The 19,846-nt window shown below is 39.3% G+C and overlaps 3 protein-coding genes across 14 annotated transcripts in view; 1 reads left to right on the forward strand and 2 right to left on the reverse strand.

The window, feature by feature from the left end:
- Med12l (mediator complex subunit 12L) overlaps window positions 1–19,846 on the forward strand; it is a 340,622-nt gene that overhangs the window by 105,572 nt on the left and 215,204 nt on the right. For 9 of the 11 annotated variants that reach the window (XM_036191125.1, XM_036191135.1, XM_036191130.1 and 6 more), the window contains 2 exons: window positions 1,010–1,114; window positions 1,925–2,101. In XM_036191125.1, the coding sequence (XP_036047018.1) occupies window positions 1,010–1,114; window positions 1,925–2,101 (282 nt within the window). The remainder of the gene's footprint in view (window positions 1–1,009; window positions 1,115–1,924; window positions 2,102–19,846) is intronic. The other 2 variants (XM_036191132.1, XM_036191133.1) reach the window with 1 other exon arrangement.
- Gpr171 (G protein-coupled receptor 171) lies at window positions 6,687–7,646 on the reverse strand. The gene has a single exon (XM_036191144.1). The coding sequence runs from the start codon at window positions 7,644–7,646 to the stop codon at window positions 6,687–6,689; it is 960 nt and encodes a 319-aa protein (XP_036047037.1).
- Window positions 16,029–19,846, reverse strand: part of P2ry14 (purinergic receptor P2Y14) — a 54,648-nt gene continuing 50,830 nt past the window's right edge. For both annotated transcript variants that reach the window (XR_004945281.1, XR_004945280.1), the window contains exons 2-3: window positions 17,105–17,255; window positions 16,029–16,763 (exon numbers count right to left, since the gene is read on the reverse strand). The gene's annotated coding sequence lies outside the window, so the exon portion shown is untranslated. The remainder of the gene's footprint in view (window positions 16,764–17,104; window positions 17,256–19,846) is intronic.

Genomic DNA, 19,846 nt, shown 5'->3' on the forward strand with positions numbered 1-19,846 from the left:
TGTCCATACCACATCCCGAAGTAAACTCCACTGGGGGGAGTCAGTTTCAGATAAGCAGTTCGGTGATGGAGAGGCAATTGGATGTTAGTTACTTTCTCTCTACAAAGTTTATTTCCCCTCTAATCACAAAGGATAATTGGAATATATGTCTTCTAGAATTTTCTGCGTTGTATAGTTAATGAAAAGATATGACAAAAAATGTGTTTCCCCCCCCATTAAGATTAAAGTGATATGCTTTTAGTTTTAGATGTGTGTAGCCTGGAATTTTCTCGTAGTTTTGTTCCTCACAGGTTAACTTGTTTTAATATCATGCTCCTTTGGCTGTCATTTGAAGGAGCGTCTCCATATACCAGTCTTCTCCATATAAAGGGGGACTCCCTCGTTTGTAATAGCACAGACTTTCTTTGAAAAATTTAATCTCTTTCTAAAACAGGGTAGAATTGTTCTTTGCAGCAATTTATGCTGGGGGTGTGACTGTATGCCTTTCTGTCAGATTCTGACATTGTAGACATCGTCCCAGAATTTAAAATTTCAAGATAAAATGATTTAGGTGACAATGAGAAACAGTGGAAAATGATGAGACTCTGATGTACTCAAAACATAGCTTTGTTTCAGTTATTTATTGTGCATTTACCTGATACTCTTAGGATATCTTTAAAGTTGTAGCTATATTTGTTTTTTAAAGCATCTCAATTTAGTCTTAGGTCTCTGAGTCTCTCATTTTTTTAATTATTATTATTGGAAATAGCCCAGTGAAAGAAATTGTGGCCTGTTTGTCTTAAGTTATGAAGCTCTGTGCTCTTCCTTTAAAACACCATGGGGGTTAAAGCTTTGTCTTCACAGGGACTCTTAAACTCAAGGCGTGTCTTCAAGTTTCCTTTAACTTCCTTTGGAGCAGTAGGCAGTGAGAGTGGTAGATAAGATGTCGGAAAATTACTGTCACGTTTCAACGTCCATTTCTTAAACTGCAACACTTACAACACGGTTTTCTTTTTCTGGCAATTACCAGGAACACAGTCTTATGGCGCACATGGGCCTTGGCTCAGGAACCACTAACATTTTTGATGACGTAGACAAGAGTGACTTTAAAAGTGACTTTGGTTCTGAGTTTCCAGTAGGTTCAACCTTTGATTCTCATTGACAGTTCACCCACCAATTCCCACCCCTGCTGCTTGCCTCCATCTTTTTATTTCTTGCCTCATGTCTTGGAATGACTCATGCTTGTCATGTAAATGTCACCCACCCTAAGTCACAGTGTTTTCCTGTGGTTGTTCCTGTTCTAGCCTTCCTCGCCGGCTGTGGGGTGCAGTCGCCCCCTTTGTGAAATACATAAAACTGACTGACTGGCTCTCGCACTTTTGCTTGGGGATCATTCTCTCCAAGGAGTATGGGGCTGTAGTTTCATTATGAGCATCTATGCACCGAGTTTCTAAAGAATAGTGTTATGGGTTCATTCATATTTCCTCCTGTCTCTCAGTACAATGTGTTTTTCATGAATCTTGCTAACTATATTATAAAATCATGGTTTGGTTGTACATTTTAAAACATTTGTCTATGGATTAATCTCATTAAGTATTATTAGGCACACGTTTTTGGAGGAAATGTAACTCTTTGGGGATAACATTTTTCAGTTTGCTTACATGGCCAGTCCTCTTATTGGTTAGGCCACCTCCCACCCTCCCTCCCTACCCATGTGTGTTTTTCATTTACCCATTTTCTTAAGGTGGGGGGCAATGATACTGACAGATTTGTTTGTGTGTGTGTGTGTGTGTGTGTGTGTGTGTGTGTGTGTGTGTGAGATTTACTTTTGTGGAAATTAATAAAGTTTCTGTGAGCATCTTGTGTTTGAAGTTTGGTATGTGGTACAAAGCTTGGTTTTGCTTTCTTCATTAATGATGTCTAATATTTGTTTTACATGACATAGATTTTTTCTCCCATGCCTGGAGAATCCTGTGAGAATGCCAACCCTTCCCTGAGCAGAAGAATGTCACTTAATGGTGAGAAATTGCTAAAGAGAGAAAAACCAAGGGAATTAATTTTTCCATCAAATTATGACCTCCTCCGTCATCTTCAGTACGCAACCCACTTTCCTATACCTCTGGTAAGTCAAGGTTCCATCAGTGTGTACAATGATGATTTCCTTATATGGTCATTGGTGATTGGATGTCAGATTATTCACCCGCTCATCTGCTTACACATAATGATGTCAGGTGAAAATTTGCACTTGTTGCTTTGATGGCTATAATTTGGATCATATTGCCTGTGTACATATATAGCTTGGATATTGTGGTGTGACTATTAGTGACTAACTAGATTTAATAGAATTCCCTGTATTAATATCCTTTTAGTAAGAGGATTTGAGTCATTGCAAATAATGACTAAATATGTTTCCTACTTTAATTTGAAAGTTGTTTGCTGATCAGTTTCTTTTTTTTTAAACCTGTATTGTTTGACTGTTGGTACTTTTGGCATTTTATGGATGAGTAAGAATTTTGGGGCCAGTGAAGCAATTGGGTAGTAAAAACCTGTGCCCACTAAAGGCAAGCTTTTGACATTCCTGGGTCCCTTTCATTATCTGAGTGAATATTGGAGAGAAGGACCATTATCACTGAGAGTTGGTTCTGACTTGATGACAGGGGTTGTGGATGGGGTGGGCTTGGCTTTGGACCTGGTGGGGTTAAAGCTTAGATATTACTTGAGGAGAGCTTGACAGGGAACTTAGTGTTGAAGTCTTAAATAATGAAGTGTTTATCCCAAAGAGAAACCAGAGTATTTTTGATGTTAGTAATGGTCATTAGGCTAAAAGCTGAGACATTTTTAATTCTTTGGTAAACTGTTTCTTGCATGGTATGTTTGGGCACTTAGAAGTTTTGAACAGTAAGCTGAGGATTTTGTTAAAGCTAAATATAGTTGATATGTTGGAACATCTTCCAAAATGACTCAAACTCACTAAGTCCATATTTTTGGTCTTGTGTCAATTAAAACGCCCTTTTCGTTTGTGTCCTTGTACTATGTTAAAACTTTACAAAATTCTTTCTTGTTCATCTCAGAATATTACCAGTAATTTTCTGTGGCTCTTTGTATCACCAATTTTCAGTTCAGAGTAATCTGGCAGTTCATTTGTGGTACCAGAGAGATTGGCCTTACATGTTACAGATATTTCTGACACATTCATGGAGGAAGTATCATGCCTTGGGTTTGTTTTAAAATATTAAGTGTAAACTTGGCAGTGGTGGCCCATGCCTTTAATCTCAGCACTTGGGAGGCAAAGGCAGGTGGATCTCTATGAGTTCAAGGCCAGATTAGTCTACAGAGTGAGTTCCAGGACAGCCAGGACTATTACATAGAATGTCTCAAAAAAAAAAAAAAAAAAGAAGTGTAAAATGATACAATGAGGTGCTGGAAGTAGTTGGGAGTTACAGGCGCTGGCCTGTATAAGCAACATTGGCAGGTCTGAATGCTCTGTGCTTCTGAGATCTGAGCAGGTACCAAAAATCAGCTGCTTTGTTGTGTTGTTCACATGACCTTGTCTACCTCCTTCCTGGAAAGTGTTGCTTGATGATGTCTCTTGACTGTTGTTGTAGGTTCTAATTTTAATTTTTATTAATTTTCACATGTGATTATGCAGGCATGTAAGGTGTATATTGTGGTGTATCTCTCTCTCTCTGTGTTTGTATGCAACTGTGTGCATTTGTGCACACATTCACAGAGGAATGCGTCCTACTCTACCATTTTCTGCCTGTCCCTTTGACACAGGTTTCTTACTGTAGCTAGAACAAGGCTGGTGGCCAATGAGCTCTCCAGGGATCTTCCTGTCTCTGCTCCCTACAGTGCTGGGGTATGTGAGTGAGTGGCAATTCCTGGACTTTTGTATGGATTCTGGGATCTAAACTTAGGTCCTTATGGTTGCACTGGAAGTGTCCTTACCCACTAAACCAACTTTGGATCTAGTTTTCAGTTAGCTTTTGTTCTAGTTCCTTTCTCTTGGGTGATAAACACCACCACCAAAAGCAACTTGGAAAGAAAAGGGTCTGTTTGATCTTACAGATTACAATCTTAGCATGCAGGAGGAAGTCGGGGAAGGAATTCAAGCTAGGAACTAAAGAAGAGGCCGTGGAGGAATCCTTGCTACTAGCTGTTTCTTCTGGTCACTCAGCCAGCTTTCATATACCTCTTAGGACCACCTGCCCAGAGTGGCGCTGCTCAGAGTGGGTTTGCCCCTTCCACATTAGTCAAGAAAATGCCTATAGACTTGCCTGCAAGCCAATCTGATGGAAACGTTTTCTCTTTCCTCTTCTCAAATGAATCCACCTTGTGTGACCGAAATACCTTACCAAGCACAGCTTTCTACTACTGACCTGTTTAAGGCCCCCCCTTTTATAATGACTAGAATTGAGAATAAATCAAAGTAAAAAGATAGGCTAATAAAATTATTGATAGTCTTTTTCTTTTCTGATTAGGAGAAATATGACTACCAGTTGTGCGTGAGAAGAGAACATGAAAATATGTTTTGGTCTTTTGCTGACTTTGTTATCTTAGAAGCTAGAGACCAAGGAGAGAGGATGAAGGCATACTTGAATAAAGATTCAAAAATAGTTCTGCATCTACTGTTTCATGGCTGTTTTGATCTGCTTACCAGAAAAAAAAAAAAAATGTTGTTTAGGCCACTGATAAGTACAGGTTTTATTGTGTATGCATTCTACCTCGCTGTAACCTGGCAAGAATTGACAGAGTGTTAGAGTTCCTGTCATTGATGTTTTCTAGAAGCTACTGTTAGAAGTTTCTTTTTAAAATATAGAAAATTGGTGCTTTTTAAATTATTTTTGTCAGACTAAGAATATATTTGTGAACCTATACACAGGACTTTGAAACTAATTTTTCAAGTACAAAAATAACATTGAAATCAAACTTATATTCTTGGCATCCAGGAACACATTCATTTTCTCTCCCTTCTCCCCTCCCTCCCTCTTCCCTTCCCTCCTTCCCTCCCTCCTTCCTTTCTTCCCTTCCTCCCTTCTTCCTTCCTTCTTTCCCTCCCTCCCTCCTTCCTTCCTCTCTAGATTTATTTATTTAATGTGCATATGTGTGAGTACCTGCATGTATGTATGTGTACCATCAGCATACCTGGTGCCAGAGGAGTGGAGAAGAGGGTTTTGGATCCTTTGTGCAAGTGGAGTTACAAGCAATTTGTGAACCTCCTATATGGGATGCTGGGGACTGAACCTGGGCCCTCTGCAAGAGGGGCAAGTACTTTTAACCGCTGAGCTGTCTCTCTAGACCATTAGTAACTATGTTATGTGGATTTTTGTAATGTTAAGAATACACACAGAAGAGCTGCTTTTCATAGCATATGTCTATAATTCTAGATCTTGGGAGGTAGAGGGAAGAAGATCAGGAGTTTAAAATTATCTGAAGCTATATAGTGAGCTCAAGGCTACAGTAAGCTATAGTAGATCCTGCCTCAAAAATAAATAAATACATACATACATACATACATACATACATACATACATATATACGTACATAAGATGAAGAAGAAGAGGAAGGAAATGAAAACGAAGAGGGAGGGTACTAAACCAAAGCACAAATGTGAACCTCGTGCATGTTCGTCAGTCCTTTTCCGATTTTCTTAGTTTATTTCATGCCATACCTCACCTGTGTATGCACTGGCAGTGGAGAGGATCTGGTCAGAGCTGGAGTGACTTGTACTTTGTACTGCAGATTCTTTCTGATTGGCTGGGTTTCTAGATTTGAAAAGTATTGGCTGGGTTTCTAGATTTGAAAAGTATTTAACATAGGCTATGTTCCTAGCGTGGCCTAGTGGTCTGAGTCCATGTGTCTACTTTAAGACTCTTTAGATGGTCTTATTTTTCTAATTCCTTTGATGTGGACTTTTGCTTCTAAAACAGTTTCAATAATTAATATAATTTAATAGCTCCAATGTGTTGCTAAAAACATACCAATTTGTTTGTAATCCCCTTTTAAAATTAATTAGGGATAGGGCCCATTTTATAGGCCTGTATGACCTGCAATTGACTTTGTAGCCCATGCTAGTCTCAAACTCATAATGACCCTTTTGCCTCAGCCTCTAGGGTGCTGGAGTTAACCACAGTGAGCCACAGTTCCTGTCCCTGTAAATGTTTCATAACTAAGAGTTGTTATTGTGTTGGAAAAAATCTGATGTTAAAAGTAAGAGTACTAAATCGAGCATGTACTAACTTTCAAAGAGGTAGGATAAAAATGAAGACGATGCCGGTATTCTGATATCTTTATTTTTTGAGGTTGCTGAAGACTTTTAAGGTCATGTAGCTGAAGGGCTCCTGGCAACTGAGATGTTGATTATTTGGCATATTTTCATCAAGAAGTCATTTGCAGCCGTTGAAATGAGCCCCTGAGTCCTTACCATGGCTCTTCTCACTGTGGTCACCCAGTTGACCCTGGTTCAACATGCTCTGTTAACTTTCCTGTACAAATATTTGCACTAAAGAGTATCAGCAACTGAGTACAGGGTTGGCTTGTATCACAATTGCTTGTAATTCCACTTGAAGAAGGGATCTACAGGAACCAGTCCATGTTTGCTAGCTGTCAGCAGCTTTTACTACTGTTTATCTTCCTTTATCTTTGAAAACTATGAGCAGCTTTGTGGTTCTGTCAGGAAGGAGGACTAGCATGCAGACCCCTGTATGTTACACATCATTTTCACATCTTGATTTTTCTTTCTGAGCCTTAGTCTTTTTAGGCGAGGCAAAAGTCTCAGTGACCTTCAGTCGAAATGCTTTTGAGAGATGATAGTACAGGATTGGATCAAAACACAAATTGGACACAGCCAGGAGCAGTGTGGCCTCTTTGGCTTTGAAGAGGGAGATCCTTGTTGAGCAATCAGATATGACCTCTGTCTGACTGAGGGTGTATGGGATCCTGACAGCGTGGTAAGGAACAAAGCATATGATGTAACTAGCTGTTACCAAGAGAATGTTGGTTAGAGCTGTTTTCACATTTGGATAGTTTGCATTGTCTCTATTTCTATAGAGTTGTCTAATTACAAGGAAGTTGGATATCAAAATGATGGCTGAGAAATTTAAAAATATTGCTATACATATGAAGTTTGTTAACAAATGCCAGTTTCTTCCAAACTCCTTTTTAAATTCCATGCAACCTACACTTGACTTTTCTTTGATGTCCTTGATGGGAATCACCATGTTTGGCACCATTATTAGAAGAACCATGAGCCACACAACAGTTGATATCATTTTTGCAAATCCAGGTTCTTGTATTCGGTATATTTTGCAGCTGTGTATTAACTGAAGACAGCGATCAATGCTGACAAAAGCTAAGAAGATAATAGACAGGTACATATTGATGTAGATGAGGCAGGCTGTTACTTGGCAATGGAATATCCTTAGCTTCCAGGGTGCCACACCCAAGTCAACAACAATTTTTACTGGTAATGCCAGAGTGAGCAGGAAATCAGCTGTAAGCAAATTAATCAAGTATATGCTCACACACCTGTGATTGGTGGTTTTCTGTATAAAAGCCCATGTTGCAAAACAACTTCCAATGATTCCAATGAGGAAAACCAAGTAAAAAAAATATGTAAATGGTTCCAGATCTCTGTAAACTGGACAGAACAGTGAACTGTTTGTCATCTTCAGGGAGAAGCTTGAGTTCAATAATTAAAAAACGAAACGAACCACGGATCTGTTAGAAAGAGTAGAAGGAGATGTTAGTAACTAAAATCGGAAAATACTTTCCTTGAAAACATTTATATTCTAAATATCATGGCCTTCCTAGTTTTTAGGGAAGAGTTTCACTGGGCTAGGGGGAACATCCTAGATGGTTCCATGTTCTCCACTGTCTGATTTCTGTGACTTTCAGGAAATCCAAGTAAATTTGCTTGTGGGAAGGGATGTTTGTGACCTTGTGGGTTTGTGTTGTATAGCTCTCTGTTACCCGTTGAGGGTGAAATTTCTTTGCAGAGGAGGTGAATGACCAGAGCTTCTGGGAAGTGGAGAGAGGAAGGTGCTGTGGTTTTGTCTGAGAAGATTTCAGTGCGGCTTTCTGCTTTTCTTTTTGTAGGTTTTGTAGCTAATGCTGCAAGAACCTAGGCTGACTGGAGAAAAGATGATAGCAGATGGTAGAAAGGGTTTCATATTGTTATTTTAAAATCAGGTCCCGTGTTGTGAATCCTGCTAATGTATTTTTAGAAATAAAATTTCGTCTCTTATTTTCTGTGGGAAGAGTTGAAAGGTTAGACTCTGGTTCTATATTGATGCCTACTGCCCCTCATCATGTTCCAGTTTTGTGATGGTATAGATCATGAAGGCCAGTGTATGGCCTCCAGCTCTGTGTGGCTGGTGAACACTTTAAATGGCGAACATATTAAAGATTTTATTTAGTTGCCATATTTAACTCTGAATACCTGTGTGATATTTTTTGTTATATTATTCTTGCTATGTTAATGAAATTACTTTCTTGTGTTTGTTTTTACTTTTTAAAATTCACCTAATAGAAAAACTTGAATTGTTGGAGTTTGACAAGTATTTTTGTCGAATATAATGGCTGTAACTATTTCTACGGAAGTGTTTTATACTAGTTTTATGAAAGTGCATTTTTCAAAGCTTCTAAAACATGAATCTGTACTTATTGGTTACAACATTTTCCAAGAAAGGGTCAGTTATATCTGTATTAAAATTTGTAGCTTTATTGGACCTGTTGGTACTAATTTATAATCTCAGCACTCAGGAGGAACACTAGTTTAAGCTCATTCTTGGCTAAATGGCAAGGCTAACCTGGTATACATGAGACCTTGTCTCAATCTGAAACAAAACAAAACAAAAATCCTTTCTAACTTTCACAGTAGAGAAGCACCACAATTGAGACCATCTGATAATGACAATGAAATCTTGTCATGCTCCTTCCAGGTAGAGAACACTGGCTTGAATTATGAGTTCAAGTTAAACTCAGCTCCCTTTGGTATGGTTGAGTCTAACTCCCATATTTAGGGCCATACGTGGTACTTTGTGCTATATGTCTTGATGTGGGCAATCCATTTTCATATTAAATAATACTTTTTTAAGAAGTGAAGTCAAAAATATTACTTCAATAAAACAAATGGAATTTACTGAATATTCCAGAAATCAAACAATGTAAAACCTGGGATTCTCAGTCTTTAGAATTTTTTTTCAGGAACAAAATCATACATAATGTTTCAGGATATTGGAAGTTTACTGACTGACAATAAAAGGGCTCAGGAACCATAAAATCTGTCTTTAAATCAAATAACTTCTAAAGTCTTATTAAACTTTAACATCTCCAAATATTTAATGATACAATATGTGCCTTTAAAATTTATTTATTATTATGCATGTTCATGATGTATAGGCGTGGGTGTGCCTCGGCATGCATGTGGAGGTCAGTGGACAGACAACTTTGTGAAGTCAATTTTCTCCTTCTACCCTTTCCTGAATTCTGGGATGGAACTTAGGTCTACTCATGCACCTAATTTACACCTTTCCTGGCTGAGTTGTCTAATGGCCCTACTATGTTTTCTTGGAATGGTGTAATCATTGCAAGTAAGTCGATCAGGCAGATGTATATCAAACTTTCTTAAGAGTCACTTAAAGGTTACATGGTCTTCCCTTTTCCCCAGAGGAGTCAGAGCTTTCAGGGTCCACGGGTACTGACATTCTGTACCAACCTTAATGAAAATTTTAAAGAACTTACTATTTGTGTTTGATGACAATACATTTTTTTTAATGTTATATGAATCCTGTTGTGTGGTTGCTATAATCTGTGGTATACCAACCTTAAATCCATTGCTTGGATAGCTGGCCAGTTACAGAGCCAAGATTTCATCTCAGTCACATTTCAGAAGTCACAGTCATGTCCATGATGATTCTAAGGTTAATGCTGTAAAGGACCAATCTTTACCTGAGGGTTATGTGGCAGGAATACTCTTAGCAGTTCTCATGTAAAACAGCTTAAGTAAAGGAGAAGTGTAGGTATTCCATGTGTTTTGTAGTGTAATCTTACTATGTGTGTGTGTGTTCACCCTCGTGCATGTATACACATTTATATGTTTATATATACTTATGTAAAAGCTAACTTTATGTCTTTTATGTAAATTTCTGGAAACTGTCAAAGTTATCGTGACTCACTTTTCTCTTAATATCCCTGATGGCTGTCTTTGCTTTCAGTGCTGGCCTTGAACGCAAGGCTTTTGCATACCTAGCATGATAACCTATCACTGGTCTACACCTCCATCTCTGTTAGCTCCGAGTCTCACTTTAGATTGTTGGAGTGTGTACTTTCTGTGAATAAGTCCTACCTATCTCTGTATGTAAATGTGTGGTAGAATTTTAGAATCATGGCACTGTAGTAATGGGTGGGTTCTTTATCAGTGACCTCTTTTCAGTCCTCAAATCAATTGAGGAGACTGCAGAGTACTCAAGATTTCTGCAGCTTATTTGGGCTTGAGGAGGATCTGTACTCACTGACCATTCTCTGGACTCTTAGCCTTTCTCCTTCTTCCTGTTTGTGAGCCTTCCTATAGACCTGTGGGCCGGAAGGAGACTCTTCATGTCTGAATGTCACTCAGGCTTCTCTGACTTCCTTATAGGCATTTCAGATGTTGCAAAATGACAGTAAATAGTTACTTGTTTCTTCTGTAAGTGCCCTGTTGCTTAAAAAATTATATGATGAGCTCTCATTATATTAGTAAGGCATATGGTAAAGAAAAGTATTATAATAGTTTGTCTTGATTGGCAGTCTCTCTAATTAGACCTGACCATCTATTCCAGAGTGGTGTAACTTACTTCAAATAGTCACAATGTAATGCCAGAGAGTCTTGCGTGCTTTGCATTTTCTTTTTAACTGTGTCTAGATTACCATGAAAAAATAGTTTCTCAAAACTTTGCGTATGTTGATCAGAGCAAAATTGTACTATAACCATATCCTGTGCTCTCTATCTCAAATCTAAATCTAAGAGCTTGATAAACACTATGGCAATGGTATCTGTGCAAATAGACACACTCAGCAGTATTCCAGTAAAATCAAGCAGGGAAACTAAACGTCGTCTTGGTTCTTTGGCATAGAGTACTCATTCCTTAGGGAATAAAACAAAGCAAACTGGAACAAAAACTAAGTCGATTTTCCATGGGAGTCATGGTGGACATGCTTTGAAATTTGCCAATGTAGGACTGGTAGAGGAAAAGTCTGGTTAGGACCTGTTGCGAAGATACACCATGGCTTTCCCTATCGATCTAGTTAGAAAAAATGAATAACTGAAGCTTCTATAATTAGTCTCATTTGGATTTATTTTTAAGACAGATGAGACCAAAAGAAAGCCGAAAATGCTGAGAGAAGCCGATGGTCAGGTCTAATTACAGCCCAACAGAGCCCAAGAGTTGTTGCCCTGCTTCCCAGCAGCCTGTGACTGCTTCAGCACTGAAATCGTGACTTTGGTTCCCATGGGGAAAAACTGAATTAGCTAATCATCGAAAAGGACGTACCTGGTGGTGTCTTCTTTGGCCCGAGCAGGCCTGGGTCTGGCTCTTCAGAGAATCATAGACTGTTTAGTTGGCCACAACGACAGCAGTTGCATTTTTCAGGGTTGCCTGCTGAACTAAAAATTTCCTTTCCTTTTTGTGTGGTTTTAAAATGTTACAAATTGACGTAGATGAAACTGTGGTTTGCAAATGGTTTAAGCTGTATGAAAGTCTCCTGGGGAAGTTTTTTTTTTTTTCTTTTGTAAGAAAACAATTTTATCTATCTTTTTTTTTAAAATTATTTTTATTTTTATTTTATGTGCATTGGTTTTTTGCCTGCCTGTATGTCTATGTGAGGGTGTCAGATCTCCCTGGAACTGGAGTTATAGACAGTTGTGAGCTGCCATATGGGTGCTGGGAATTGAACTCAGGACCTCTGGAAGAGCAGCCAGTGCTCTTAACTGCTGAGCCATCCCTCCAGCCCCCAATTTTATCTATCTTAAGTAACTCAGAATTGTTGGTTACTGTTTTAGAGAAGGCAATTTTCATTTATCCATTATAAATACTTTGCCTGCTTTTTCTTTTGTTAATAGAAGTTCCTCAGACTGTTCTGTTTCATGATAGTTTAAAACATATCAGTGGTAAAGGCTTGAAAATGATGTTGAGTTTAGGACTTAAACCAGTAAAGTATTTAAGTAGATACTTGTTTAGTATAGTTATCGGCACCAGCACTTCAAAGGTACAATTAAATAATATTATTTAATTATTAAGCTTATATTCTTGCTAAGATAGCTGTTAATTAAAAAAAAAAAAAAAAGCCCAATACAGTGGCAGGTAGACTGCAATCCCTGCATTGGGGAGGCAGAGGGAGGGTTAAAGCCATGAATTAGAGGCAGCTGGAGGCAGCCTGGGCTCTATATCGACTTGAAGACCAGGCTAGGCTATTGAGTGAAACCATCTTAAATGAACAAAATTGAATCTGATGGGTCATAGTTGACTTTGTTGTTGTTGTTGTTCATACCGGAAAAATATTTTTCTACATTTATTATTTTCTATGATGCATGTACCCATGTGTCATATAGCATGTTTGTGCAGATATATAAGCCATTCATGAATCAGTTTTTTCTTTCCATGCAGGATTGTACTCAAGTTGTCAGGCATGGTGGCAAGCGCCTTTAGATCCCTTGAGCCATCTTGCCAGTTCCATTTTAGAAAAATCTTGAAAGAAAAAAGTAGCATTATTGGAACAACAGAGATAACTACTATTCTCCTTTTTTTCTTTGGTTTATGTAATTAACTTTTTCTGTGTTTATCTAAATGTTATTGTTTATCTGACTGCAGAGTTTTTCCTTCATGAATGTATCACACATAAAACAGGGAGCTGACTCAGCAGGTTACAGTGCTTGTCACACACATTTGACACCCCAAGTTCAATCCCTAGAACCTGTGTAAAGGCAGGAGAGACCCACTACATAACTCATCCACTGACCGGCACATGTGCACCATGAGACACATTTCCACACTCACATACACACATTATTTTAATAGTGCATTAAAAAAAGTTAAAGAATGTATTTCATCTATTTTCCAAGTTATGAGGCTAAAACAATCAGAAAGTATTTCTCAGCTTCACTTAAACAGCTTGATGAATTGAGGCATGCATTTAGCAAGTTATACCTTATGTTGCCTAATTAACTATTCCCCTGCAGTGAGAACATGTTAACCAGTGTCTGAATGGAGCCCAGCTCTTGGGGTAATAGCATGCGTGACCAGCAAGCTGTCTGGTCTGAATGGGAAGTTTTGCCTCATTAGTGATTAGTTCTATTTTTCTTTCATGAGACTAGACTCCCAACCCTTTTTCTTTCTGAGTGCTGGAGATCAAAGCCAAGGCCTTGAGCATAGGAAGTTAGAGCAAGTGTAGCTTTTATGAAAGTGACCATGAGCTTCTGGCTCCAAACATAATTTGATAAATACATTTATTGTGATAAACATAAATTTTCTTGTGGTAAATATGCTGATGCACAGTTAATTTGTAAGTGCCAAGCTGTGGCCTCTGTAGGAGAGACATTTGCAGGAAAGAAAGTTGAGGCATTCCATCAGAGCTTTCATTCCCTGGGCGTAAGTGTGAGGTGAAGAGAATTTAGAGGTGGATTTGGTTGCAAATTGGGTAGTGAGTATTTTAGTGAGCTCTGAAGAAAAATTGGGATGAACTATTTATGGTGAAGTTCTTCATTTTGGGTAGGTGTTTTATATCTGTTTACTTCCGCTTTACTTTAGGTTTAGATGACCGAAAAGTACAAGCAACTAACTGTTGCTAAAATTCGAAGACTACTGTTTATGTTTGGGTTGCCAAATGTGAGCAAGCTAATGTGCCTTGGTCCTTTGTCTCTGCACCTCATTCCAGGAGCAGCATGGACTGATCTGTTTGGTTTTTGTGTTTATGAGATAGGATCACCCACATAAACCCAGGGTGGCCTCAGACTCACAGGAATCCCCCTGCCTGAGCCTCTCCACTGCTAAGATTACAGGTATGTGTCACCATTGCCTGGCAGGAACTCATTTTGTTATAGTGAAACCAGATTTTATTTTTCATGTTTTGTTTTGTTTTGAGACATAGTCTCATTACATAGACAGGCTGGCTGGAAGTCCCAGATGCTTTTACCTTTGCTCTCTGAGTTTGGGATTACCAGTACATCTGCATTCTCATTTTGAGAATAAATTGTGACTGAGTTGTTGGAGAATATTTTTCCTCTCTTACCCTCAGTAACTTTTCAATTTTGAATATTTCATACACAGGGTCTATATCTATATCATTTCAGTCCCTCTGTCTCCCTACTCTGACTCCTCCTGTGTCCCACAGTCATCTCAAATGCACGACTTCTTCTTTTAATAATTATTTTATACCCATGTGTATATATAAATAAAGCCTGCTGAATCCATTTGGTGTTGCTTGTAACTATATATTTAGGGCCAATTGCTTTGGATTACATAATTCATCGGGAGGCTCATCCCTTGAGAACACCGATTCTTCCTCTTGAAGCAGTCATTAATGGCCTGTATTTCTGCATCTGGTGATGGGGCCTTGTGATACTTCCTCCATCCACACTGGCGTGACACCTGGTGGTATCATTGTGACTACAGCTTCCTTGTGGTATACTGATGACACTGTCTCCTAGCAAATGTCCTGGTCCTTTGGTGCTTATAATCTTTCCAGCTCCTCTTCTGACATGGTCCCTGAGCCTAAGGTTAGGGGTTGTACTGTAGATATATCAACTGGGGCTGCACACCCCACTGTCTGCTAACTCTTCGCATTTTGACCGACTGGCGATTTCTCTAGTAAGGTCTCTATCTGCTGGGAAAAGAAGCCTCTTTGATGAGGGGTGGGAATGGCACTTACCTCTGAGCTGCAGGGTAAGTATTTAGAATGCAGTTAGGAATTGCACTGGTGTGAGAAGTAGCGGTAGTAGGTTCTCTAGAGTCCATGGCCTCACCACCTGGGCACAGCTGGCAGGCATGGTTTCCTCCTACTGAATTAGCCTTAAATCCCATTAGAAAGCCTTTTTCAAACACCTCTCAGATCTCAGTGCCACATTTCACTCTTGGGGATCTCTTGCCTTGCTGGCCAAGTTGTGGTCTGTAGGTATCACAGCCTAGGAGGACCACTGGTTGCTCGTATCCCGTGGCAGCTTGCCCAGTGTCTTAGCGTACTTGAGAGTCCGGGGAGGCTTCTGGGTCAGTGCCAGCTCAGTCCTCCAGCTCCTGCTTCTTAAGTGTGTGGCGTCTTCAGCAATAGACTCTGATATTCAAGTTCTGGGAGACAACCAAGGGCAAAAGCAATAACCTGTATTGTTTGGGGCATTTCTGTCCCCTAACAAACGGTTAGAGGGCAGGGTCCCCTCGCTGGGCACTGCGGTAGTCTGTGGCTCTTGGGGGAGCCATTATCACCCCAAGTGCTATAACTTCATTCAAACTGTATGAGTGTTTATGTATATATACATGCACATTCATGTGTAGTATATAGGTATGTTTAAATGGACATAAAATAATGTTTGCCTATGACTTTAAGAAAACACTCTTAGTGTTAAGTATCACTCCCCCTTCTTTCCCTTTCTCTGTTTTGTTTATGTCCCCCCTGCCTCCCTTCCCCCTTTCAGTTTCCCACCTGTATTCTGCTCTTCTCCCTTCTAGAACTCTAGATATTAAGGTGTTTTTTTTTTTTTTTCAAGACAGGGTTTCTCTTGAAGCCTTTGGAGCCTGTCCTCGACTAGCTCTGCGAGTCCTCGAACTCACAGAGATCCGCCTGTCTCTGCCTCCCAAGTGCTGGGATTACAGGTGTGTGCCACCATCGCCCAGCTTTGATATTAAGTTTTAATGCACAAGTTTCATCTCAGTTGCTGAAACTCCTCCTGTCTCATGGAAGCTAAATATTTTTCAGGTTGTATTTTGTTAATGTTCCAGGAAAATGCATGTCATCACTAACCAACCCACTGTTTCAGAAACCCAAGTGGGAAGAAATGAGGTAAAGGTATTTTCCCCTTATCTTGGTCATGACAACACTTTTATTTAAGGAATGATATTTTAGTTGTTTTCATGTATGTTTTAGATGTATAAAATGCTATTTTTCCCCACAGGTTGATTTGTGGCCCTCTTTGCTATCCATAGCATCATTCAAAAAAAATTATTCAACACAATTGCCAGATAACAGTATTTTTAAATTAAAAATTTTGATAAATGTGTATGTGAGCCCTCTGTATCATTTCTGCTTCTTCCATAACTTCTATTATGTTCTTCTTCCCTTTCAAAGTCACAGCCTCTTATTTTAAATTATTGTTGCATATATATACATATGTATATACAACCTACTGAGTCTGGCTTTGCCTGGGTGTACACATGTCCAGGTCTGATCACTTGGAATTGAACAATTTATGTGTGAGCATGTCCCTGGACAAAAGTGATTCTCTCTCTCAGCGGCCGTTGAACCTGTAGGTCTTCATCCTGGGGTAGGACCTTGTGGATTTCCCTTATCCACACTTGCATGTCAGCTGGTGAGGTTAATATGTTGGTCTTATTTAAACAACCATACTGTTTAGAGTTCCTAGGTGTCCGTCTCCTGTCAAATCTAGGGGGTACTATTTAGCAGCAGGCATGCTGGTCCTGAGGTCCTATAGTCCTTCCAAGGTGTTCATTGCAGATGTCTGAGGTGTGGCTGGGCATGGCACAGATAGTTATTCTTTGCATTTTCACCAGCTGTGGGTGGATCTGTGTAGTATTCTCTGTCTGTTGAAAGAAAAAAAAGTAAGTAAATAGCTTCTTTGACAGTGGCCTAAGAACTATATTTATCTGTGGGTTTTGGGATAAGTATTTAGAACACAGTTAGAAATTTCGTTAGTGTAGGGGAGTGATGTTTTTCCATTAGGGTGTATGACCTCTCCAGCCATGGGCAGTTGTTGGCTAGGTTTACAACAGCAGGCATAAATTCCTTCCTACTATGAGGGACTTAAGTTTAGACAGCTGTTGTTTTTCTCTAAGATAAAAATATCAGTATTGCACTGTTATGGATATCTTGCTCATCCAGTCATTATTGTGGTTTGTGAGCTTTAGGAAGGACTATGGATTACCTCCTCTGATGATATGAGAGCCAGTCTGTGGGAAGGAGGCTTCCAGAAGGTCAGTTCTAGCCGGATCATTCCAAGTTCTGTATCCCAAGTATATGGTGTCTTCAGCAACAGGGTCTTATCTTCAGCTTTTAAATTTGCCTTTTAGGGTTCTCTACAACAGATATAAAACAGAGATAGTCCAAAAGGTCAAGGGGAAATGATGAGAGTCACAAGCACAGACCCAATTGGTAACCTTAACTCAGGAAGAATGCATTTTCTATTCAGATAACAACCTGCTATTTCAGAGAAACTCTGGGCCAAGAGATGATTCTAAAGGGGCAACGTTTGCACAATTGTGGGGAACCAGGACACTGGAAAAACTGCCCTCAGTGGGGTTCTACGAAATGGGGCGTTGCCTGTGTTTAGGAATAAAAATCACTAAAGCAGTATTGTCCTAGTCTGTAAAGGAAGGGTGAACTGCTGCCTCCTTATGTCTGGAGCAGTCTGATGGGAAATAAGCATCTAAGCAGTAGTCTGACTGTAAGAGAAACCTGAGTAAATGTTAATCACAGCGAACTTAATCAGATGCTGTCGTTATATGTTCTGTCTATATGTTTTCTTGCTGCTTGGATCTTTTGTAGCATGACTACATTTTCTGGTTTTGTTTGACTGCTTTTTATTTCTATTTTGAAAAATCTTTTGGAACAAAACTACCATCTAAATAGTTTCTCATCTTCAAACATTTTTTTTTTCTTTAACTTCCTTCACCAGAAATTTATTTTATACCAACAGCTGTGTGAGTATCTCAAAGACATACCTGGAGCCCTCAGACCTGTCCTTCACTATTATTGTGTCTTTCTTGGCACACGAGGGCTGGTGGCAAACTTAACCTGTGGGAACTGTTTAAAATTTCAGTTACACTCTGAAGTTAAAGGAATTTAGACTAATTTGATACTTTTAATTTAGGTGACCACTCATTTATAAGCCAGGTTGGTACCATGTAAACACTGTCAAAAGACAATCACATGTAGACAGTACATACACATAGCCATACAAGAAGAAAGAATAAAACACCCAAAGAGTTTGTAGTTTCTACCTGGATCTGTCAATTTTTTTTTTTTTTAAGTGTGAGTGGTGAGTGTGCATCTGTATGCAGAATCCAGACAATAGCATCAGGTGTTTTCTATCACTTTCAACTTTATTATTTTATTTCTTTTAGGCATGGTCTCTCCCCAAACCCAGAGCAGAGGCTGGCCTTGAATTCCTGATCACTCTGCTTCCTTCACTTTCTGAGTGTTTAGAATACAATGTGTATCAGTGTGTTTGCTTATTAGCAAGTTTTTTTTTAATGGTTCTTTTGCAGGGATGTACATTTTTAAAATTATAATCCACATGCCATTGGACTGTAGCAGCAAATAGCTGACCTAAAGGAAATAGTGACTTTTCATTGATGATTGCACAATCGTAGTAACAAACAGATGCTCACATATATGCTCACCTAAAAGAAAACCCATGCCATTTTTGGGAAGTGGGGAGGTGTGATAATCTGTTTGTAATTTGCATAGTATCTCTTTAATTTTTTTTGAAATTATAATTATATTTTCCCTTTCCCTCAAAACCCCATATACCAATGTTTCTCAATCTGTGGGTAGTGACCCTTGGAGGGTCACATGGCCCTTTCACAGGGGTGGCATATCAGATGTGTGAGTATCAGATGTTTACATTATGATTCATAAAAGTAGCACAATTACAGTTGTGAAGTAGCAACAAAAATAATGTTATGGTTGAGGGTCAGCACAACATGAGGAACTGTATTAAAGGGCTGCAGCATTAGGAAGGTTGAGAACCACTGCCACATATCTTTTCCTGATCTTCAAATTCATGGTGTCTTTTGTCACTAATTTGTGTGTGTGTGTGTGTGTGTGTGTGTGTGTGTTTTCCTGTATTTTTTCAAGATGGGGTTTCTCTGTGTAGTTTTGGTGCCTGTCCTGGATCTCATGCTGTAAACCAGGCTGGCCTCGAACTCACAGATATTCGCTTGGCTCTGCCTCTCGAGTGCTGGGATTAAAGGCGTGTGCCACTGCCGCCTGGCTTTGTCATTAATCAATAACATAGATAGCACTAAATAGAACCTGCTCAGTCCCTATAAATGTTATCTGTGTGTATGTTTTCAGGGCTCATCTTTTGGCACTGGACAACCATGTTAGATGTTTTTGTAACAAGTTTACTAGTTGACATACCCTAGTGGCCAAAGCTGTGGCTGTGGCTCCAGGTGGGGGGCTGACGTAGGCATTCACTGTAAAACCAGGATTAGATTTGAACTGGTTTTTGTCTGCCTTCCGTGGTTATGAGCCTTGATTCATTGGAGTTCTTGCACATCTGGAGTTTACATCTTTATAGCATCCCCTTCCAGAAGGTTTCTTGAGGATGAACCTTACTTAGGTTTGCTTTCTCTGGGTCAGTTTGAATCTTGTTCCATCCCATTTGTGACTGCTACTTAATTATTAATTCAGACTGGCTACTTAATTACCTAATGCTAATTGACCTCTGCTAGCTATATGGCTCACAACATAAAAAGTGGCTTTCTCAAAAGAAAATGTTTCCTTCTGTTGCTAAGAAAAGAGGGTGAAGTCTGAGGAGGTGACTCAGCAGGTGAATGCTACTAGGGGCACTTTATGGAGCATCTTCTTGGTTTATGCCCCTTACTGGACCCTCTGTCATTTTGGTATACTTCATTGTGAATGCTCTGTGATACATATTCCT

Source organism: Onychomys torridus, chromosome 6 (assembly GCF_903995425.1).
Source record: "Onychomys torridus chromosome 6, mOncTor1.1, whole genome shotgun sequence".
Classification (NCBI taxonomy): Eukaryota; Metazoa; Chordata; class Mammalia; order Rodentia; family Cricetidae; genus Onychomys; species Onychomys torridus.